General features: G+C 34.9%; 1 protein-coding gene and 1 non-coding gene across 2 annotated transcripts; both read right to left on the minus strand.

The window, feature by feature from the left end:
* Positions 1 to 1,336: 1,336 nt before the first annotated feature.
* On the minus strand, positions 1,337 to 1,624 carry LOC134370954 (small ubiquitin-related modifier 2-like). The gene is made up of 2 exons (XM_063087900.1): positions 1,471 to 1,624; positions 1,337 to 1,413 (listed from the first exon to the last, which is right to left on the minus strand). The coding sequence occupies exons 1-2, from the start codon at positions 1,622 to 1,624 to the stop codon at positions 1,337 to 1,339; spliced, it is 231 nt and encodes a 76-aa protein (XP_062943970.1).
* Positions 1,625 to 10,274: 8,650 nt separating this feature from the next.
* LOC134371404 (small nucleolar RNA SNORD77) lies at positions 10,275 to 10,342 on the minus strand. The gene has a single exon (XR_010022828.1). It is a non-coding gene; the product is annotated as a small nucleolar RNA SNORD77 (small nucleolar RNA).
* Between the last annotated feature and the right edge of the window lie 14,471 nt (positions 10,343 to 24,813).

Here is a 24,813-nt window from a genome sequence, read left to right on the forward strand (position 1 = left end):
ATTATGTGGATAACATTCACAGTCAAGATATAGTCTATGGGCTGAGAGGTTAGCTCAGTTGGTTAGAGTGCATCCTTATAACTCCAAGGTCATGGTTTCTGATCCCTAGATCCCTGAGCTGGCCAGCTGACAAAAAAAACAAAACAAAACAAAAAAGATATATTCTACTACTATGTTTCTTTTACACAGATGTGGAAGACTGAAGAAGCAATAAATGGATAGGGCATGTTAACCTTACATGGAAAATAACAGATATTGCTCATTTTAGTAAGAACTGACCAGTGTGACTATGTCAGAACCATTGTTCAATTGCTGCTCATTTTAAAATGTAAATGATTTCAGCTGTTTGCATTAACTTCAGGTAAGTTTTCTCACTGATAGTATAGTACACAGGACATTCGGACAGATAATTATTCACACAGTAGCATGAGAACAAACCAGGCCCCTAAAGCAGTCACATCTAGTCAACTGATTTCTGACATAGGAACAAAGACAACTCTATGAAGAAAGGATAGTATTTTCAACAAATGGTGCTAGAACAACTGGACATCCACATGCCAAAAAAAACAAAATCTAGACATTGACCTTACACATTCCATAAAAACTAACTAAAAAATATCATAAAGCTTAATGTAAAACACCAAAGTATAAAACTCCTAGAAGATAACATAGGAGGAACTCTAGGTGACCTTATGTTGGTGATGAACTTTTTTATTTTAAACAAGAAGTTTATTTAAACAACAAGATGCTTGACTTGAAGGGAAAACTACCTAGGATTCATTTTAAGTAATATACCCCTATCTAAAGACAGATCGCCCTACATGATAACAGCTATATACAAAAAAGATATAAAATTATCCTTGGTTTTACAATGATAAATGAAAAACCTTAAAATTTTCCAATTAAACAAGGTATGCAAGAATTTTTATGCTGGTTTTGTTGTTGTGGTTGTGGTAGTGGTGGTGGTGGTGGTGGTTGTTAAAACAGTGAGAGCAAAATAACTTACTGGAATATAAAGATAAGAGCTGAATGAGCATGCCACTAATGAAGAAACGGGGTATTTTCACAGAACCAGTATTTTTTCCCCATCCCATCTCCACTTCATGTAATCGAAACATACCAGTGGCCATTTAGTTAAAAAAAATGCAATATGCTTGGGCACGTACACCAGTTACCTTATGTACAATAAAGGAATGGAGAAGGGGAAAATGAAAGAATAGAGAAATCTATACTGTAGTAGTCAGGCTGTGATGGAACCAAACTGCAGTTTTCTAATTGAGGACGTAGTTTTGGTCTGCAAGAAGAGAGTTCTGGGGTAAAGTAACACGTTTCCTTTCTAGTAGACATCTCCTGTCTGCTGCAGGAACACCTCAATTGTAACTTCATCCTCCAGTTCCAACTGTGCAGGTGTGTCTGTTTCATTGACTGGCTGCCCATCAAATCAAAATCTGATCTGCCTCATTGACAAACCCTGTTGTTCACAATAGGTTTTCATTAGTTTACTAAGTGGTGTATGTCTCTTAATATTAAACTGCACCACAGAACCATCCTGCCTCGCCACCTTCAAATTAATGCGATTGTTTTTCTCAGTCTTGTCTACTTCCTTGGGCTTTTCTCTGGCCATGCAAGCACAAGGCCAGTTCCCTCCTCAATTCCCTTCACAAAAGAGATACCAGATCTGCACAGAACAAGTGCACACTGGTAATGAGTTTTCATATACACCACTAAAAGCACAATTAATGAAGAAAAGATGAGTTGGGAAAAGTCAAAACTATAGAGACAGTGAAAAGATCAGTGGTCATCAGGATTCAGTAGGGGGATGTGGGAGAAGGATGAATAGGTGGAGTCCAGAGGATTTTTAGGGCAGTGAAACTATTTTCTATAATATGGTAGTTGTGGATACATGACACTATAGTTTTGACAAAACCCGTACAATATGCAACACCGAGAATGAACCCTAATGTAAACCATGGACTTCTGTTAATAATCATGTATTATTATTGTTTCATTATTTGCAACAGATATACCAAACTAATGCAAGATGTTAATAATAGGGGTAAGAGCACAATGAGGTAAGAGGGGGAATGGGTATATGTGAACCCTGTACTTTCTACTCATTTTTTCTATAAACCTAAACCTACTCTAAAAATAAAACTAAATCAGTTTATTCACGTCTTCTCAGAAAGGATGTATCTTCAGGTCGATTATATAGACTTAACGTCATGAATTTCAGTAGATATAATATTACATTTAATTTTTAAAATTATACTTTTAAGTGTTGAAAATGTATAAAGGAGGAAAGATGTATCTCGGGTATTATGGAATAGCAGAAATTGGAACAAATTGGAGTCAAAAAGTAGAGCTTTGATCCTAGCTCTATACCTTATTAACCTTTTTCATGAGTTGAGTCTATTTATCTTTCTGAGCTTCACTGTCCAGATCCATTAAAATTAAATAATACTGCATGCAGTAATAGTATTAGAAAAATATGTGTAACAAGGCAGAGAGGTTGGTTCAGAAGAAAATGGTCAACAGGCACCTTCAGAAGGAGGTGAATTTGCCCAGCCTAAGAACCTGCCCAACAGCCTTGAAAAAGTGAAGGTGTGAGTAGTGGCCTCCCTGGGAGTGGTGTATAAAGTCAGGCAGTCATTTTATTATTTGGAGAAGGAAATAACCATTTGGGATTTGGAACATTCAAGGGTTCATGCCAGCTCATTTTCTCTTTATAAGAAGACCTACAGAAAACTAAATTACTATCAGAGGTTCCTTAGAGGATATGAGCTTAATCAGACCAAAGACAGTTCAATGAATTGGAAGTTCAAGAGTGTCAGGAAAGAGTGCCTAAAGTCCTCCACTTCACTTTAGGAGTGGCTTTTCCACCAGACTGAGTACTCAAGGTCCATCAGCTGATGGGGACTCCCCGTTACTGTATGGTCATGTTTATGTTTGCTCCGCAGTCATCTCATCCCACATTTCCATGCTCTCCAAACATCCTTTTGAGTAATATCTTATTTCTTTAGCTTGGTGACCATATCTTCAGTCAGGAAAAAGAGCCCTGCCTCACTCAGGGAGCTTTTGTGTTACCTAGGCTTTGAGAGATTCTGCGCTGATAGAGTTGTACTGTAACCAAACAGGGCTTGACGCCCAATGCACGGCAAGCCAAAAACCGAGACACAAGTCTATGCAACAAAGAAAAAGGTTTATTCCCAAGGCAGCCGAGTTAGGAAATGGGAGAATGAGTCTCAGATCCACTCCTCTGATGGCAGGGAGAGGGAGACATTTATGGGAAGTGGGTTAGGGGTGGTGAGGATCTTGCAGGACAGTGACTGAATAAAGGGTTTGAAGAGTTTCTCCAGCTATCTGTGCAGGTGCAAGCTGTCTGCATGCCTCTTCATGGGTCATATGTTCAAAAATGGTGGTGTTAGCACAATCCAGAGGTGGAGTTTTCAGCCCTCTGACTTCAGTAGGTCACCCATCAGACACCTGTGCTGACTCAGAAGAGAGGCTCATGGGCACAGCTAGTTCAAACTGATTTTCACCGTATCATGCTAACTCCATGAATCCTGCAAAACATCTTAGTCAAACAACTTGTGTACATTAACATCAGAAATATTATCTTAAGGAACAAGGCAGGAAGAAAGTCTTAAGATTTTGACTCAGCTACTGTAGTTAAGCAGGGATAAACAGTTTTAAGGGGGAAGCTCATTAGTGAAATATTACTGGCAAGGCAAAGAGTAAACTGAGTGAGAAACAAGTTTGATTTCTTATGTAAGAGTCATTGGTTTCAGTATTTGAAGTACCTGTTCCTCTACTTGACTACTTGGGTTCAAATCTTGGCTCCACTTCTCCAGCACTTGGCTTTCCCATCAATTTGACTTTAGGCAATTTGCTCAACATTCTATGCCTCGGTTTCCTTGCCATTAAATGGTAATAGTAGCAATGACTTTTTCATATTAAATGTTATAAAAACTAAATGAGTTATGCAAGTAGAGCCCATAGCTCAGTTTCTGTTATCAATTAGATGCTCAGTAAATTTTATCTATTTTTATTATTAAAGAGTAAGCTTATTTCCAAGTTTTGGGGGATGCCTTACTTTTTGTCTTAAAGCAATGGACCAATTTTATACTGTCAAGCTAGGGCTGGGTCTGGAGCTCAAAGACCCCTCAAGCCCATTCTCCAGTCTGGGTCACAAATCCTTCACACACCAGGCTGGGTCCTCAGACCACTCACATGCCAGGCTGGGTCATCAGACCCCTCACACACAGGTCTATGAGCTAGGTAACCAGCACATAGGTCCTTGGAAGCCATAGGTTTGAGAGCATGGCCACACACAGTGGACACCTAAGGCAGTAGATACCAGCCAGGTGGCAGCACCACACATGAGCACTAACTCCACCCCCCCACACACAATTTCCTTACAAAGAAGGTGCCGCACCACCCCCAACCAGACCTAAATTGAGGGGGGCTGATTAAATTATTTCATTTTCCCAACATATGCCTATTCAATATTTTTCACTTAAAAATATACTGAACTTTGGTGGCTGGCTGGTTCAGGATCTGAACCCATGACCTTGGGGTCTGGCCAACTGAGCTAACCAGCCAGCCCCAAAATACTGAACTTTGAATTAAAAATGCACCTTGAAACATTAGCACATTCAGATAAAAGTTGCTTCTAAGTGGTCAGACTAGGAGTCAGTAATCTAGTAGTTAATGCTAAAAATGTTCCCAGAGGCTACTTGGGTAGAATAAATATGTAGGACTGACAGAAGAATATTTGAATGGGACACCTCTCTTTCTTTTTCTCTTTTTCTTTTCTATTTATCTTTTAATTCCTCTTCTTGCTGTCCCCAGGGTCCCCATGCTGAACCTGACCTTTAGTAGACACCAAACAATATTGCCTCACACTCCAGCCTTAAAGATTTTTTCTATTAAAACCTAGTTTTATCTCTTATTTCCTTCTTTAAGAAACTTGCAAGAAAACATATTTGATAGCATCTCTAATTAATTAGCTCATGTAAATGTGTTAATAGGTTAGGATTTTATTTGTTTTCTCATTTTTCTTATTTTTTAAAAAAATGTCTCCTAGGAGTAATTTGTTTTTTGAAAGGAGACTCCTGGAGATGTGAAGACAGTACCATAAATCAAATCACTATTGGTGGGAATTTATGAGGCCTGGGAGAGAGATGTATTATTAAAGGAAGAAATCTTTTATAACATTTCTCAAATTGCCCCAGATAGAAAACCACCCCTTCGTTCACATGTAAGATAGATCCTAACTCAAAACCACTAAACCTTTTTGACAGTGTCACTCACATCATGAAGTTGCCATAGTTTCTTTCCTAAAAAAAGAAAAGAAAAAGGAAAAGAAAAGAAAGAAAATAGAATATGAAGAAATGAGTAATATCTATTTTTTCTCAGGAATTCATAGCTCTGTAGATACAGGGTCACTAAGATTTCAAACCTGGCACATTAGCAATAGCACAAGACAAAAGAAATACAAAATGGACATGACAAATTTGATTTATTCCAGGCAGAGATTCACGAACCAAGAGTTATCTATTGTTATATAAAATTATAAATGCTACCATCACATGCTGGAGAAGACAATCTCTTATTCACTTTAATTTTCCATGTCTAAATTTAAATTGGAAAAATGCTTTCCATTTCTGTGAATTTAAAAGTTAAATCTTATGACAAAAGTAGGCTCAAAAAATGAAGTTTGATTCAAGTAGTGCTGTTAAACCTCCTTGTCGTTCCAACAGAAGTGATTCATTGCTTGGGTGTGAGTCAGAATATTAGATTGTTAGCAGATGATTGATTAATTGATTGACTGATTGATTGAGAACTCTTTCTTGCCTCATGCCAAATCCAAGTTCATTTAAATGAGGTCAAGATTTTAGCCGGTCCCTGTATGTGTTAAGTAATTTCCCTCATTCAAGAGCCTTCCTTCCTGCAGGGACTTGCCCGTGAAGAAATTTTTGCATCTTCTTCTAGGAAAAGGGAGGAGGGGCTTGCTGAAAAGGTTAGAGGATAAATCAGTAGTTAAATTATCTTCAAATATTTGATAGGCCTCCAGGGTATTAAAGTTCTGTGTGGATCTGTTTGACTGCTATTACCAGTTTTTGGTGGTTAGTTTTCTTCATCAAAGCAATGGAATCTCTGCTGGCCTGTGTAAAATATAAAACATGCTCAAACTTTCATTGTTGAAATTTCCCCTGGTGGAATAATCAATGTAATTATTAGGATTATCCTTGGGTATGATGAAATAGAATAAGAGTTTGTAAAATAACGTGAATTTTATTCGAAAGTTTAAAACTTTTAAAAGTACTTATTTAAAATGTTCATTGAGACCAATCTCAGTAAATTAATCAATAATATCCTAAATATATATATAACTAAGAAAAGAAACACACAAAAAATATTTTGCCTTAGGAATTTATAAAAATACCAACAATATAATCCTCTTCAGTCATTATGTTTAGTCATGAAATTTACTTAATATGCAAAGTAGACATTAAGGTACACAGATAGCCCTTTCTGACAGGGAGTTTAATGCAGTCGGCAAAACATATTATATCAGTACAATTCTTGTGGTCAAAATGATAGCAACTAAATTCAAACTAATGTAAAAGCACTAAGTGGAATTTATTGGCTGATACAGTCTAGGAAAAAGTTGAACGACCAACCCAAGGAAAATGCCAGTATGTTGCTTGGTTCCAGGTGCACCTGGAACCAGGAAACTAGATACCCTTGGGATTCTCCCACTCTCTTATCTCTGCTCTTCTCTCTCACTACTGACCAGCTTTGTTCAGGGGACAATGTTGTAAAAGAATACCCTCTGGCTAGTTTCAGCAGAAATGTATTTATTACGTTTACTAAAATACCTTATGAATTATTGGGGAGGTTGAAAATATAAAACCTAGGCTGAACTTCTAGGAACAACTTCCTAAGACACATTGCAGAACTGTACCACAAGAGAACTGCTGCCTCTTCACTGACTGAAAGGTGCCTGCAAAACTAGAAGTCACCACTACAGCTGATGGTTGTTAAACTTTCTGCTCTACCCCACTCTGCACAGTAAAATTCTTGCCTTTTTTTCCCAGAAACTCAGTTCCAAATTCATGTATCATCCAAGTACACTTGATTGACAAAGTCCAAAGCCCATCTAGAACCCTAACTGAAAGGAAATCTGGAAGTCATAGGTTTAGCTCTTTACCTTCAGCAATATAAGGAGGCATTTCAGGTTGGAGAGGAAAAAGGATGCTGAGTCAATACATAACACACTTTATGGTCATGAATATTCCTGAGGTGTCCTGAGTTCCAGTTTAAAGATTTAACCATTGGAAAGAGATTGACTCAATGGTTTGGAAGTTTTAGAATTTGCAGGGTCAGGATCAAGAATTCACCTCTTCTTCATTTGACATGTGCTTTAGACCAACCAATTCTGGTCAGTAGAAAGGGTCACTTTCTATAAAATGCCCATTCCAAAGGCAGTAATGCTGATAGAACCACAGTTGTTGAAAAAGAAGGGCTGGGTCAGCAATCCCGTAGATGTTCATTGTGTGTTTATGAGTGTGTATGTATGTATGTATTTATTATTTACATGTGTGTATGACTACTCTTTATATATCTACTGTACAACTATTTATATATCCAGATATCTAAATTCAGATATACTGCAACGAATAGTAAATGGCAAGCATGTGATAGTGTTGTTACACAAATTTGTAGTTTACAGTTAGTGTAAAAGTGATACGAGCTTGTTGTCTGCTGTTGAGCCTTCAAGTTACATGTGTCTCAGGCCAAGTTTATAAAATAAGCAAAGGTGCAATTTGGGGATCACAACTGACATTTTCTAGAAACACAGAAGAGTGGGAGAAACTTTGGAGAGGAAAATCCAAAGCCAGATTTCACTAGCCCTTTAACTACTAGGAGATCAATTTGGATACTTTCTAAACATTTATTATTCCTGAAGTCATTAAACACAATTTTTGAAGGTTAATCTAGGGTGGTATGAAAGACAAATGTGGAAGAGAACAGATGCAGAAAGTCCAGAAAGGAGAATGATATGGTTGTTCTCAGGATAAATTGATACAACTAAACTATGGTGGGAGAAGAAACAATGAAAAAGATGAGACAAACAAACTGTGGCTTTATCGAACAGTTTTAAAATGATAAGATTTCTTATTTGTCTCACTTTTTTTTGGAAAATGTGTGAAACTGCTTTAGATAAAGGAGCAGGAAAATACCAGAAAAACTTATTTTTTATCCAGTAACACAATATTGCTAGATGTATTTCAAAAATTATAACGATGAAATTTGGAAAGCCAATGAGAGTTAGATAAGCCTAATTTTCCAAAGCAGAATTATGGTAGTTAAATTATTGAACAGGAGCTAACACAGCTTCCAATTAAAGAAGGAAGAAAGCGGAGTTCCTAGAAATTGGCTAGGTAATCAGTATTTCAACTTTCCATTTCCAAGGAAAGCAGGCTTTGAAGATGTCATAATTTGTTATTTGAAATATCTTTCCTGGCACCAGAGGAAAGACCCATAAGGCTCACTGTTACCTTGGGAGAAAAAGACTAAACAAATGAGATAAGGAAAACTTGGAAGTGCAATAAATAGCAATGTTCCAAAAATCTTGGCAACCATTCCCACTATTTGCCTTCCATTTCTGTAGATAAGTAGATCCTTTTCAAGATGGTTTTACCCTCACATAAGTCCTAAACATATTTTCCCTCCACTTGATCCCTTGCTATTCACCATTCAAAAGGTTGTGTTTTAGAGACAGCCAGATAGGCAAGAACCAGAGTTGACAGGCAGACAAATAATTCTCCTTTCTTGCCTGGCTACCGTAAGTTTACCTTCCTGATTATAGGAATTAAAATTCAGGATGATTTTTAACAGTAATTTTAATTGTTTTCCCACTCCACTTTTTAAATTAAGGTATCAGTGTGAAGAGGATTTGTAACAGCCATGTTTCTCTGTTTTCTTAGAAGGGTACTCATGAGCAATCAGTACACAGTAACGAAATGGGACACTTTTGTCATGGTTTTTTCTGATTCAAATTTCACTGGGAGCAAATGCAACAAGAGAAGTTTCCTATACAAGCTTGTCTATAAAACAGACATGGCAGTATATTACACAGCAATCTTTCTAAATTCCCGTGGGCCGAGACTCTGTCTTGTTTACACTGTGTTGCTCTTCAGGTGAATTCTATAACTCTGTCTCTGTGTCATTTACTTGACCTTTGCTAAAAATTATGCCTTATTCCAAGTATGATTACTTCCCGTTTGTAATTTTAAGATTTTATAGTGTTACTCTAATATCATGATCCTTAAAAGAACATCTGGAAAATTTACATGCCAGCTCTTCCATATTACCGCCATATGAAAAAATGTGTGGAAACTTTTCAATAAATAAGTGATTCATCTTTATGTGAAATATTAATTCATATCTTTAAAACTATCTTTTAATGCACATTATGAAAGCAGTTATTGATAGTAGATGGACCTTTATTCATGCTCAATGTTTTTCATTTTTTTCCTCAAAAATAAAAATAAAAATAAAAACTAAGAATATAATCACAGCCTCCAGTATTAAATGTAACTTAACAACAGAAAGAGTAATTCTAATTCTTTTCTTTTCTTACTTTAGTTTGGTTCAGAATATAAATTGGAAGAGGCTTAAAGCCTCTATTTCAATTGGCCTTTCTTGTTCTAGTGCAACCTTGAAATAAATGTATTGCTTTTCATTTATATTTAAGGTCAAATGAAAGATAAGTTAGGATCTATTGCACTAGCTGTAACAATGAATAAAATACTTCGCCACAGTCTGGGGAATATGTAGTACCTAATCAGAAAAAGTGTGAAACAATCTCTTTCAGAAGTTACCATTTTGCTCTCTATATATGCTGTACATAGGAAAATACAGTCTTATCTGCACATCTAAAGTTCATATGATAGAAGATAAAATGATATAACAGTTCAGGAAATCTATTAGTTGGGCTGCCTGGTAAGTTGGAGAATAGCAATATTTTAATTAATAACATTCATTAAATAGATATTTATATTAAAATAAAAATGCTTTCATTAGTAAAAGGGCCGGTACACTTCTCATCTACATCATGTATATAAATATTTGTAGATGCAAATTGTCTAAAATGATTGTGGCAAAATCAATGGCTAAATAACTGCCTCCCAATACTACCTTCATAGTACTCTGTAGAATATGGATCATTTAACAAATAAATTCAATTAATTTTATTTTTCTTTTTTTACATCAGATAGGTAACAAATCTCTTTATGACTCAATCTGCTGAACTATGCAACTCCCATATTCAATTAATTTTCTTCTGAAAATTTCTGATGCTTCAGATCATATTTTTGACATATGATTTGCATACAATAAGTTCACCAATGTTAATTGTACAATTCTTTTTATATATTGCTGGATTTAATTTACTAAAATATTGTTAAAAATTATTATGTCTGTGCTTATGAAGGATGTTTGTGATTTTCCTTTCTTATGTCTTTGGTTTTGTTATCAGGGTGATGCTGGCCTCCAGGTTTTAAAATGGAGCAAAACAAATATTCTCCGAATTTTCGAGGTTCTATTTTTAGTTCTATCTTGAGCATAGGTAGAGTAGAAAGAAGAGAATTTGTGAAAAAAGTTGTATTATGATAAGTCTCATGGGAAGGTTTTTAACTATAAATTTGATGTCTTGAGTGAGTTTTTGTAGTTTGTGCTTGCAAAGAATCAGTCCATTTTATCTAAAGTTGTCAAATCCATTGGCATGAAGTTTTTCATGTTCTCTCTAATTATCACTTTAATATATTGTGGTATTTGTTTCTCTATCCCTCTTTCGTTCCTAACATTGGTAATTGTGCTGTCTCAGTTTTTTTCCTTTATCAGTCAGGCTACTAATTTGTTTATTTTATTGACCTTTCAATACAAGCTTCTGGTTTCATTGGTTTTCTCTGTTGTCCTTACTGCTTTTTATTTTATTAATTTCTGCTGTTACACTTATTATTTCCTTCCTTCTGATTACTAGGCTTAATTCTTTCTTTTGCCTGGGTTTAATTTTTCCTTTTTGTGTTAAGTTTTTTAAGTTGAATTCTTAAACCACTAATTGAGCCCTTTCATCTGTTCTCATGTAAGTATTTAATGTTATGCATTTTCCTCTATGCACTGCTTTTACTGCACTCTGAAAATTTTGATGTCATGCTTTAATGTTTATTTCAAAACTATTTTCCATTTTTTATTTTTATTTGTTCTTTGACCCAGCAATTATTTAGAAAGCATTGTTTAATTTGCAAATATTTGGGGGATTTTCTAAATATCTTTTTGTTACTAAATTATAATTTAAGTTCATTGTGATCAGAGAACATATTGCATATGATTTCATTCTTCTTAAATGTATTAAGATTTGTTTTATAGCCAAGAATATGCTCTATGTTGATGAATATTCTATATACACTCAAAAAGAATGTGTATTCTGCTCTTGTTGGGTAGACTGCTAATTGAATCAAGATGGTAGATAGTGTTGTTTAAGTCTCTCATGTACTTACTGATTTTCTCTCTACTTTTCTGTCAATTACCAAGAGAGGGGTGTTGAAATTTTTAACAACAATTGCCAAGCAAGGAAGGCTTTACATTGGACATGACAAACAAGAGAATTGGGTCCTTCAAGATGTGAGCAAGAATTCAACAAGATGTAAACTACATCTTGGGAAGATCTAGAATAAAACATATGTACATTAAATGTAAGCTGAACAAAATTATAAAATTTTACTTATTTTCTTATTTTCTTTAAAAATATTTATTTATTTGTTTTTTAAATGCTATGTTCATAAATAAGAATAAGAAGAGATTAGAAAAATGGAATTTGGGATATTTATGCACATTTCTTACTTTATTATTTTCTTATGCTGCTGTTTTGTAGTTTGTGTGATAGAAGAAAAATTAAGTAAAGTTAGATTCTAAGTATCTTGAAATGTCCAGAATGTAATTACAAAGAAACAAACAAACAAATAAAACCTTTTTGTAAGATGAGAAGTAGGTCTGAAGAAAGAGGGAATTGGGAGATTTGGCAGCTTAAAATGAAAACCAGTTTATGAAGCATCTTGTGTTCATTCTAATGGCTTGATATTTTAGGAAGTGTCTTGTGTTGATTTAAGGGCTTGGTGGCAAAAGAAATCACTGAAGGACTTTAGGGAATGAATAACTGATGGGATGATATATGGAATTTGTCAAGACCCCTTGGGCAGGAGAGTGTAGGACTCAAGGCAGAGAGAAGCAATTAAGCCTTTAAAAGTTATGTAATTTTACTGAAAGTTAATGAAAACCCAAACAGGGCAGGGGAGAGTGTCCAAACTGGGTAAAAGATTTCTGAAGAAAATTCATATGGGGATCACTTGTAGGTGAATAATTAGAGAGGGAGGTTCCAACAAAGTTAGGTTTAATGAAAAACTGTATCAGGAAGCAAGCTAAAAAATACAAAAGAATCCTATTGGAGAACAGACAGATGTTTCATTAGGTCTTTAAATATATGGAGTTTGAGCTGCACATGGAACTTCTAGGTAGAATCCAGTAGCAGATTAAAATAGATCTCTAGGGTTTATCACAGAATCCGGAAATGGACGAAATTTTCCTAAAAGGAAGGAAAAGGGTTAAGGATAGTAATTTTAAAGGATGGGGAGAAAAAGAACCCCAAATTGTTTAGGCAGAAGACATAAATCTATACCAAACTTGACCATGTGATAATGCTTACTTTGGAACAGGTTAACTGGTTCTGCTTAACAAAAAGTAAAAGTTGACCTAATTTTTCTCATGCTGGTTCTGACCAAGAAATAATAAAATGATGAATCTTAGACTTACATTTCTGGAACTCTTTCCAGTTTAAAATGGTTTGGCTTATGTTTTGGACCAAACTTCCAAGATTTTTTCTTTCCCATTTTGAATTACAGGGCATGATATAATATATTTTTCTCTAAATTAAATCTGTTAATCTTAACATTACAATCTCTCTTTCCTCCTCCTCCACTTCAAAAAGGTAATTTTACAACAAAAGTATGTATGAATCTGAGGATTTTGCTCCTCTGGGCAATTGATCAAATTGGATAAGCATCATTAAGTTTAAGAATTCATAATTATTGTGGCCTTTCTGCTGAGCGAATTTCTTTTTTTCCAAGCCTGTTGGAAAAACCAAACTCATTCTCAGATCTCTGAGCTCCATTACCACATCAGCACAGATAAACCATTGTTGAAAATGCTGAAGTCAAGAGCACGTTGATCTTTCATAGTAGAAGCAATTTCCTGTTTTCAAAAACTTGTAATGAGATTTAAAAAGCACAAACAAATCTAATATATACACAGGAGAGATTACAGAGTCGGATAAATGCAGACAAACTGATGTTTAAACTATTGTCACCTTCTCTAACGTTCGACTGTTAACTTGTCAGCAGGGTTCTCTACTCAGAAGATGGAAAGGATCTGAGGATAAGTAGATACGTTTCTTAAAGTATGTGTCCTAAATCTGAAATTTATACATAATTTACACCTATTTGAAAAGAGAAGACCTTACTTTTTTAGTCTCTTAAGTATTTTAGAGATTAATTTTTGTTTCAAAATACATGAAAGAGAAGCTTGTTATTTCTATGGGAATAATTTTCTAGTATTACAGTATGTATTATGAGAATACTAGGACAATTTTTTCATCCCAAATAGAAGACATATGCTGTTATTTAATTATTGAAAGACTTCTGATATATTGAAATCAGAATAAAAATTTTAGATATTCAACTTTGAAGATTTTCTCTTAGAAATTTAAAAGTCTTACCCACCTCTACCTTAATAACCAAGCTATAAATACATCAGAGACGGTGAAATGCATTATGCATACTTCGAAGTATCACATGCTTTGCAATTATCATAAATGTAATTGGGGAAGCATGTCCCTAATAAACTTGTACAATATTTAGCTACCCCTTCCTGCAACAGTCACACACCATCTGTTTTGTTTTATTTACAGCGAGGTCCTAATATTTTATGCGACCTTTGCCATCTAACCAGTGGGATAATGAAGTTGTTTCCTGTGGGTCTCTTCTCCCCTATTCCTTCCAATTTGTTCACTCCATTGAATGTATCTCTGCCAGGTTGATATTCTTAAGAAGGCTCTCTTTCATCACATTGTTAGAACAGGGTGGTCACCTTCCATGAACTTTGCATTTAGAATCTAGCAAAGATAAGGAACTAAGCCAACCCAGGACTGAACCATTAAAGAGATGATTATTGATGGTTCAAGGGGAAATATGCTTCCTTGGTGACCTTTTATTTTACATTCAAACTTACTGAAATCCTCCTCCAAAAATGAAAAGTAAATTCAAGTTTAACATCACATTCCAGGAAGCTTTTATTACTTAACAATGAAAGTTAAACCTCACCTCTTACCTGTTCTGCTGCTCCATCCCCTCTCTGTTCACTAATATATCCTTTTATTTAGCCAAATAGATGCTACACTCCCACCACTCCATCCCTTTGCTCACGGGGTGGTGTTGCCACGTGCTTTCTGCTTTGCAAAAGCCTGTGCACCTGATAGAGAAGTCATCTAATATTTCCATGTGTGCTTGCCTGATATTGTCAGACAGAAATAGCCAGTTTGTCTTTTGGGGCCTCCCTGATCATAAATCAGTTTATATAAATCTATAAACAATAGCAAACTGTGGCTCTAAATAGGAAACTTATAGAGGTCCAGTGCAACCTCTGGCCATATTTATTCTTTTTGCTCAATAAACAGTTACTGAAGGTTTACCACTTTTCAGGAGCTACAGTAAATGTACAATGCTAACAATTATTGATCTCTTACTTTCTCTAAGGCATGGTACTCAGAACTTGACATGCAATACAACATTTTCATTAAACCTCAAAATTCTGAAAGATAAATGCTATTAATTTCATTGACAAGATAGGGAGATAGAGGTACATAAAGGCTAAAAATTTTGCAAGTGCCACCCAGATAGGAGTGGTGGGCACCCTGAAATACAAAGCCTTCTCTTACATATACCTCCCTTTATATTCATGAGTTTGAAGTAACAAGGAATGCTAAAACTATCCACAGGCCCTGGGGGACTACATAACTTGCCCAAGATCACGAGGCTTTAAGGTACAGATGAGATCAGGTCACATTTTTTGAGAGTAAACAACTGTATTCTTTCACAACCTCTCCCTTTCTCACAATGATATCCTTCTTCAGTTAGTGATTTTGACTTTCCGATGACAAGGTTCAGTAAAAAAAACCAAAAACAAACAAAAAATACAATTTTGCATGTTATTAAAAATAATTGCCTCTTAATTTTATGGCATCACCCAATATCCTAAGTGCTTAAAGTTCCCCATTACAAATCAAGAAAGACTGTGAATTCACTAGCACTCCAATAACTTCGTAATGTCACATTATAAAAAATTCTGTCCATAACATCATTTGTGCAAAGGAAGTCCCTTTGTCTGAGCTTTATTATTTGTTTTTAAGCTAAATGAAATACAGAAAACAATGATCTAGTATGCAGCATGGATTTGCCAACACTAGTTCAAATTAGACCTGCCAGCTAACCCCTATTTCTCACCTGTGAGTCTAACAAATAATTTATAAATGTTGACAGTATTTACATTATTATTTTTATAGCTCACAATTTACAACCCTGACTGTCCTTGAGAGGCTCTGTGTATTTGTTACAGTCCCCTCTAGGGAAGATTCATCGGATGAGGACCCAACAACTGTGCTCAGGAAAAATCCAGGCTCATTTTACTGAATTCCATTTCCCTAGAAACATTACTATTCTTCATTGATTATGTAATGGAGGATTAATTATGCTGTCACTTAGTGTATTTACATCCTTGGTGGTTGTATTGGCTCGCTGACTTTCAAATGGCCAGTGTGCATCCTGCAGCAGGACGTATTTGTTTTGTACTCTGTCTCATTGTCACATAGTGTCACCAAGCAGGTGCTGTGTCTGTATTTCAAAACAACCAGGGGGACAGGAAAAGTCTTTATCAACTGGTTATTTTGAACTCTTCAAAAGAAACTGGGTTGATGTGGGGTTTTTTACTCAATAAACTACTAGTGCACAGTGATTAAGAGCAAAAATATCTAGACTCATGACCCAACTTAATCAGTTATTGGCTCTGTGACTTAGGGTGGGCAAGTAAGTAAAAGATTCTGTGCCTGAATGTCCTCAGGCAAAAATAATGACTACATGACAGAGTATGGAAAGAAATAAATGAGATAAAGCAAATCAGCTGACAGTGTCTAGTACCTGACACTCAAAAATGCAGCCATCATTTTATGCTATTATCGCACAGAGCTGCTGCTCAGTGAATCCATAAATATACAGCCAATATGGTGGTGGTTACAAGCTTTTCTTTTTATTTTTTAATGATATATCTAGGCTTAATCTCTGTTTATCTATTTATACAGTATATTTATTTTCTTTTCCTCAGACAGAAATGACAAGCAGTTATAATATTCCCTCTTGAACGTTTTTTTCTTCCTAGCATCTGATGTAAAGACTATGCTCAAGTAATTGTAAGTTTTATAAATGTCTAAAAGTAGGCCGTCAACATGATGATTTCCATTCCTTTGGGTATATTCCCAGCAGTGGGATTACTGAATCACGTGGAAGATCTACCTGTAGTTGTTTGAGAAACCTCCATCCAGTTTTCCATAGTGGCTGTGCTGATTTACAGTCCCACTAGCAGTGTACAGGAGTTCCTTTTTCTCCACATCCTTCCCAACATTTGTTATTCTCGTTCTTCTTGATAATAAGATAGCTGCACTCCTATGTTTGTTGGAGCTGTATTTACAATAGCCAAGATATGGAACCGACCTAAATGTCCATCAGCAGATGACTGGATAAAGAAAATGTGTTATATATACATAATGTACTACTACTCAGTCATAAAAATGAATGAAATTTTTCCATTCACAGTGACTTGGATAAGCTTGGAGAAAATTATATTGAATGAAATAAGCCAGGCACAGGAAGAGAAATAGCACCTGTCCTCACTCATAAGTGGGAGCTGAAAAAGAAAAAGAAAGAAAGCAAGAAACAAACAAACAGCAATCACAATATTAGGTTGAACTTTCAGAAGGAGAGAACAGAACTGTGGTTACCAGAGGTGGAAAAGGGGGAGGAGGAAGGAGTTGGTGAGAAGTTGGGTAAGAGAGAAAAGGAATGATTATGTTTTGTAATGACAAATATGCCAGTTATTCTGATTTGATCATCACAAATTGTACACAGGTATTGCTATTCAGCCTTGTACCCCACAGCATGTATAATCAATTACGTTTCTATTAAAAAAATAGTAGAGTCAAAAAAAAAAAAGAAAAAGAAAACAAAAAAATGTTGATATTAAGTTAGTGGTTTAACCACCCAGAAGTTTTTCTCAAATGACTTTAATGCACAGTAATTTAACCGTACATCCCTAGTGGAATAAACAGAAATCCTAAGCTGTTCTCTGTAATTATGTTGTTGGAAATAGTATTGGTATCATTATTTTGATACTAGTACATATTATAGGGTAAAGCAAATATGTAATTATGTCAATATTATTAGCAATGAAGATTTTTAGTGTAAGAAGAAAAAGGTATAAATATAAAATCAAAGAAATTATGTACAAAACTTAAAATTTTGATTTTAAATTGGAAATACTGATATGGATTCATTACATATTTTATTATATATAGTACATGTATAATGAATACAAACAAATCAAATCAAATAAAAATAAATAAGTAAAAGTAGGCCAGGGATTAACCTTGAAATATGATCTGTCACTTTCCATTCATGTCATTGAGTGAGTTTCTTTGGACATAACTGCCATTATCACACAAATTCATCTCTCTCCCTCATACTGTAACAAACATTGGGACATCTAAATAACACAGTAACACAGTATATCTCAACATCTGCACCATTAGTGCCTTAAACACCTAATGCATGCCATTTCATCAGTTGCCTATAGCCCAGCAACAACTTTGTCTTCCTTCTTCCACCTTTACCTAAAGAAATCAGGGTGCTCTTTTCGTAAACTCTAAATCAAACCATATCATTATCCTACTCAAAACTCATCAACAGCTTTCTGTCACACTTGGAATAAAACCCAAACTCCTTACCACAGCCTGTATGGCCTTATATAAGTCAATCCCTGCCTTTCTCACAGATCTTGTCCCATGCTTTTTCTTCCTTGAACCCCAGGTTTCAGTCACCCTGATCTTCTTACTTTTCAAACACAATGAATTCATTCCTGACCCAAGTTCTTTGTTCTTGTTCCTACTCCTAGATGTCTTTTTCAGACCTGCAAATACCTTGCAAATTTATGTCCTGCGGGTCTCTACCAATATGTCATCTTTGTTGACTGGACTCCCTAGAATAGCCCCCCTCTTTCACCATTTCTGTCCCTTTACTCTGTTTCTCTTCATGGTATTAATTACTATTTGTACTTTTAATAATTATGTATTTATTTATTATCTGTCTCTTCAACTAGAACATAACCTATGGAAAGGCAAAGACTTTTAGTATTTTGCTTATGGCTATATCCCTACAGCCAGAGTCTAGAACAGTGACATAGAAAGTTTTAAAGTAGATAGTCAAGAATATGAATATGAACTAAAAAAGAGCCCTCCATGTATTAATAAGTCTTATACATCATTTGAACTCAAAAGAGACTAAACACAACATTTATTATTTCAAATACAGAAAACAATATTTTTGGTCATATAGTTACCTTGCTTTTATTTTCATGAGAATTCATCCACTACATTTATCCTAATTTACCTATTTAATCAAGCAAAAACTATTTAATGAATAAGATTATTGTTATGAAAAATATATTTTATGATGTAATACTTTAGAAAGCTGCTAGATGAAAAATTAAGAGTCATGATTCATTTAAATATTTCCAAGGTTATGTTATTTACCTAAATAACAAAAAAATCTGACCTACTACTTCAGTAAAAGTCAATGATATTCCCCTCACTGAAATGGTATTTTTACTCTACCAAAGTTGTTTTTCTAATACAATTGTGAGAATATGCGCTATTTTGTCTATATTTTATTAGTGTGGCTGAATTTTATAATCAGAAGTTAGAGTTATATGGGGTAAAAAAAAATTTGTATCTGATTCAACACTGTTTGATATGGTACAAATAATTAGACCAAAGTGTCTAAATATGGAGATTCAGTTAAGTAAACTTAAAACAGTTTTTGAGAACAAACCAGTAAAACAAAGTTTGTACTAAACTTGTGACCTTAAGCTATGGATATTAGAGCAATTACTCTCTACTGTCCTCTTATGCAATCAACCTGTAATGTAGAACAGCTTAGTACTCTTCCTAGAAGTGATTTTCCTCCAAGGTTAAATTACAGGTCTGTCCCTTTATAATATATTCATTACAGTATGTTTCTACAAAAAACAATACAGTCTCTAGCAAAACCTTAAAGAAAAAAGCTCCTTACATTGAGGAATTTAAATAATATCCCCAGTATTCTGGGAGAATGTAAATAGAGGTTTGTCAATATAAACAATTTTAAGAAATAATTATAGTCTATTTAAAAATAAGAACCACCTCCTTATGAAAGCTCTCCCGGTCCCATGAGAGTTGAATTGAAAGAATGGAGACAGTCCTTCATCCTGTAACTCTTTGTTGATTGCCTTATATGTCCCATGTCCCATACAGGGTGTTGGGAATCAAAGATAGCAATCCCTGTAAGTTCTCAGTGGTTACCAGGTGAGTCAGACACACACACCTGAATAGAGCATGTCTCTCTCCTGAAGAGGCGAGCCTTCCAGGACCTGCTAAGAATTGCCTATCCTCTTCTCCCAGTATGGTCTACACTTATGTCTGTATCTTAAAATTTAGCACTTAATGAAATATCTTGTCCCGTGTCTTCAAATGTATCACTCTCTATTCTCAATCCACATTTTTTTTTACTTTTTATTTATTCAAAATGCTTAGCGTAATGAAGGACTCACAGTGGACATGAATCAAACAACAACAAAAAATCATGTTTATGTTCAATCCAGGACACAGTACAAATGAGTCGCTCTTTATACTAGTGTTTCAAAGGAAGAACTCTAAGTTATATACTTTTTGACTGATTACTTAAAATCACAAATTTCCAAATTGTAAATCTCCCTTCTTTTAAAAAATAAAATTTCTCCGTAGTGCTTATCATTATCAAGTTTATATTCTACTCATTCATTTTTTTTTTAATTGAAAATCTTCCTCAGTAGAATGTAAACTCCGTGGAGGCAGGAATTTTGGTGCAGTTTGTTTGCTTTTTATCCCAAATGACTAAAAGATTGCCTGACACATAGAAGATGCTAAATAAAGACTTGTGGCATGAATTTTAAAAAAGGGATAATTTCAATCTTTAAAACAAAATCATAAGAATTTTATCAATGCAATCTGTGATATAGAGGAGATATAAATATATATGAGATATATAGGATATATATAGGATATGTATTAGGATACTTCAAAAAGTTCATGGAAAAATGGAATCAAAAGACAATGCCATTCCTTTTATGAACTTTTTGAAGACTCCTTACACACACACACACACACACACACACACACACACACACACACACACACAATCTCCCTTAAGTGAGTGAATAAATGAACAAACTTTTGTAATGACAAGGTCAATAAAATGTTACAATATACTTCCTCAGTGCTAACATATGTATAAAATATTTTAATATTTTGGAAATCAGGTTGCATCTTAAAATTCATTTGTACATATGATGTAATGGTGATGTAATTATTTTTCTCTCCATCAAAATTCTGTTAGTCATTTTATGGCCTGTGTGTCACACTGACACTTTACTAGAAGTGAAGGAGTGTGGTCATTCGTGTGTGTCAATGGCCAGTATCATAACTCTAGCAATAACCATGGTTTGTTGGTAATTGCTATGGTCAGCATCACTGACACTTACAATGTGAAATAGGTATGATGCTCAGGGGAAGGCACTTCCTTTCTGGAATTTTTTCAACAATTCAGATAGCCATGCTGGACAGTTGCCGTATATTCTTATGTAACACAGTCCTGGGAAGTAGTTATTTTTAGATAATTTTAGTTAAACAGAAAAGAATGAACTCAACTTTTATTAACTTTAGCTATTTCTTTAAAAAGAAAAAAGCATACAAATGCTAACAAAACAACAGTAGTTCTCTCTTACATTACTGCACTAAATTTAAGTAAAACATCAGTTAGAATAACAAGTAAAAGAAACAGAAATGTCCAGGTAAAACCTGCTTTCTGGCTTGGCTGATACTCAGTGAGTTGTGATGTTAGATGGTAGACGTAGTATTTGTTCATCACTTACTATATGGTGGGTACTATGAAAGGGGCTGTTCATACATTTGATTCCTGCTTTATGGATGAGGAGCCTGAGACTTGGAGAGCTGAATAACTCGTTCAAGGTCACGCTTACAGTGAGCAGTGGAGCCGTGATTAGAATCACAATGTACTTTCGATCTGCTTTATAGTCCTTGCTGTCTTGCTTACAGGACTGGTTTAATTTGAGAGCAGCTTCCAGCCAGTCCAAAAGCTGCCTTCAGGGGCAAGGCCAAATTCATAGGCATGTGACTCCCTTCCATATCTCTCCACTCCTCATCCCCTCTTAGTTTAAGGCTCTGCTGTCTCCATTTTGAAATTCTTAATAATTTTGAACAAGCAACCTTGCATTTTCATTTTGCCCTGGGCTTTACAAATTAAGTAACCAATCCTACTAAGCAGCTTTAGTATGGGAATTTCACAGAATAATTTCACCTTGGTTATTGTTTATTGATTTTATTTTCCCTTTGAAAAGATACTCAAGCAGACTAAATTTTCTCCCAAATATGGGTATGTGTTAATCATCCCTTCTTGCAGTCCCATTTCTAATTGATGCAATGTCAGTCTGACTCTACTCGGCAAAAGCTCCTTTGCTCCATTGTTTTAGGCTTATCAGTTCTTTGGGGACTTCACTACCACTTAAGGTCCACCTGTGGATTAACCCTTCATTATTTTGTTATTATTCAGAAGATTTATTATAGGGTACTCTCCTTCCTCAGCCAATTTCCTTCTTCAGATTATAATCAAGGCTGTTAATTCAACTATTTATTCAAATAAAAATGAAACATACTTATTGAAAAGGTTGCACACTGTCACCTGTTCTAGATTCCAGAACACTCTTCATGGACCAGTTGCAATTCAATCCTCTCGATCAAAAGAAATGTACCAACCTGATGCTGCACTCACTCTAGCAGTTATTTCTGTTATGTTATTTATTTCCTCTCTTTTTCTTTGCCACCCAGAGTTATTATATGCTTCAAGTTGCTAACGGGGCTTTTACGAAATCAGGAGAAATGCATTTATGTCATATAGAGGCTGCATGTGAATTACAAATCTGACAGGGTGTAATAACAATACAAAAGCACCAGTGAAGAGAAAAAAAATGAGCAGAATATGCAATTATTTTATGAAAGGATTTCTTTCCTTGAGGGGGAAATCTGCACATTTACCATCTGTAACAAAGGAGATGTTGAACTACGTAAATGAATTACTCCAGCTCTGTGTACATGTGTATACGGAATGGGATGAACTTGAAATGACATTAAGTAATTCTGTTTTTGTCAAAAAATGAAAATAAAGAACACTACAAGGCATGACTAATATAGTGAACTCCAAGATGCATTTTCAAAGTTTTTTTCAAAGGGCTACAGTAATTCATATGAGAATCAAATGTGATGTAAAGTAATATAAATTTTCCCAGATTAAAAAATTATATTGCATAAAGCTTTCATTTTTCTTCATAATGCATGTGAACTGAACATCCACAATATGCTGTAAGGAAAACGAATCAGTACATTTACCCAAGAATTAAATAATCTGGAAAAAAGAACTCTGGTTAAGATTTAGAGTTAGTCTTGCTTTAAATGGCCATAGAGTTCAAGGGTTTTTACACCACCTTCAAATACAAAATTGTCTACCTCAATATCTCTCAGTCCCTTTCAAGTACTTTCCAAAACAGGAAGAAAAATAGTTACTCCTCCTCCACCTCCCAAAGTTGCCATGTTAATAGGGAATAGCAACATTGTTTCAACAGTACAATCTAATTTCTCTATCCTTAGAAGGACAGGCTTTTGTCTTTTTCTTTTTAATATTCAAGATGCAAAATAATCCAGATAGATATTATTTTAGAATGAGAAAGAATACACCCTTAAAGACACGGAGACACAGATTTGTACTGATCTTAACTGGTTTGTGAATTCCAACACCAAATGGCATTGCATCTCCCCGTTGCAGGGGCAGAAAAACCCAACTTCCCTTCTCTAAGGGTCTGGAAATGAAATCGACATAGATTAAGAAGAGAAAAGCGTAATACAGGTTTACAAGGCTCAGGAGCCTTCATAAAAAAAAAAAAAAAAATGAAGACCCAAAGAAGCAGTTAGAGTTGGTTACTTGTATATTGAATTAGAGAAAGAGTAGTAAATTGTGAAGAAGGATCTAAATGATGTGTGGAGGCTTGAGTGATAAGAATTATTTTAACAAGGTCTGTACAGAATTCTCTGTTTTGACTTCTTGTCCTTGCCGATAAGGATATTGCATCTTTCTAGTATAGGAAGGACGTCTTTCACATGGGAATTTTATCTTCAGCTTTAAGAAAGAGCAGGAAGGTCGAAGTGATCTTTTTGTGCCTGCTGTTTTTCAAGTGTCTTTAACTTGAATAGTCAATATGCCAGAATAGCATATTTTAACTTCTTCACCCTCCTACTGGAGCACTCAGCTGCAGAAAACTGTGCAAAGATTATGTTTTAGGTTGGGCTGGATGCCAGAGCAATGATTAAAAGTTTAGAGGACAAGCATGTTTAGGGAAAAAAGGTGCATTAAATCGTGTATGCTATTCTTACCTTTACACTTTCTCCTTCTCTTGAGATTCTTGTCTTCAATTATGTTTTACAGGGGTTTGGTTATTTATTTCTCAGTGATTTTTTTGTTTTGTAATAATAAAAAAAAGTTTAAATGTAAGTCAAACATTAATTGTATTGAGTAGATGTTTCTGAGCTCTACTGTGGATGACTTGTGGTGTGGTCACCTCAGAGGTATATTCTCACTCCCTTACAGACTCTCTGCATGTGACATCAGTTTGAAAGATGTATACAGCAGAGCTTAAGCATGTCAGTTATCTCTTTCTATTTGTAAATATTTGGGAAGCAGGGCTCCAGTCTGTTCAACTAGATTTTTTAAGTGGCTGGAGAGATCACTGTTTATTAAGCACACAATGATATGAAAAAGGCATGTGCTTGTCTTATCTTGTTGATTTCATAGTTATAGAGTAAGCAAAGTGCACATGCATCACCAGCCAGCTGGGCAGAATTCCTCTTATCTGCACCTCTTCTGAACTAGATGATACTTTAGTATGTTAGTTCCTCTACTTTCTTATTGAATCTAGTTTATTGAAAGTTTCTCTCATATATAAGGATGAAATCATTTACCTTTCTTCTCCCAGCCACCTAGATCATTTAGCATCTTGGAAATAATAAAAAGGTTTAAGTGTGATTCTAAATTCAATATTGTTTTATTGACAAAACTTTACACTTAGTCCAAATTCATTTTATTTAAGACAATGTGTATCTTGAGAGGAAGTTCATGAGTCATCTCTAGACTAATGTCAAAGTGGGAGAAGGTGAAGATTTACCAATCTCATTTCTTCTTTACCTCCTATACCAATTTTCAATCTCATCTAGCATTTTCTTGTGGCAAC

The sequence above is a fragment of the Cynocephalus volans genome, chromosome 2, assembly GCF_027409185.1.
Source record: "Cynocephalus volans isolate mCynVol1 chromosome 2, mCynVol1.pri, whole genome shotgun sequence".
Classification (NCBI taxonomy): domain Eukaryota; kingdom Metazoa; phylum Chordata; class Mammalia; order Dermoptera; family Cynocephalidae; genus Cynocephalus; species Cynocephalus volans.

Bases quoted from the DNA above. Each gene is read 5' to 3' on its own strand.
- LOC134370954 (XM_063087900.1), bottom strand. From the start codon at position 1,624: ATGGCCAGAGAAAAGCCCAAGGAAGTAGACAAGACTGAGAAAAACAAT. The intron at 1,414-1,470 runs GTTTGTCAATGA...TCAATGAAACAG, and splicing joins AACCTATTGTGAACAACAGG to ACACACCTGCACAGTTGGAA.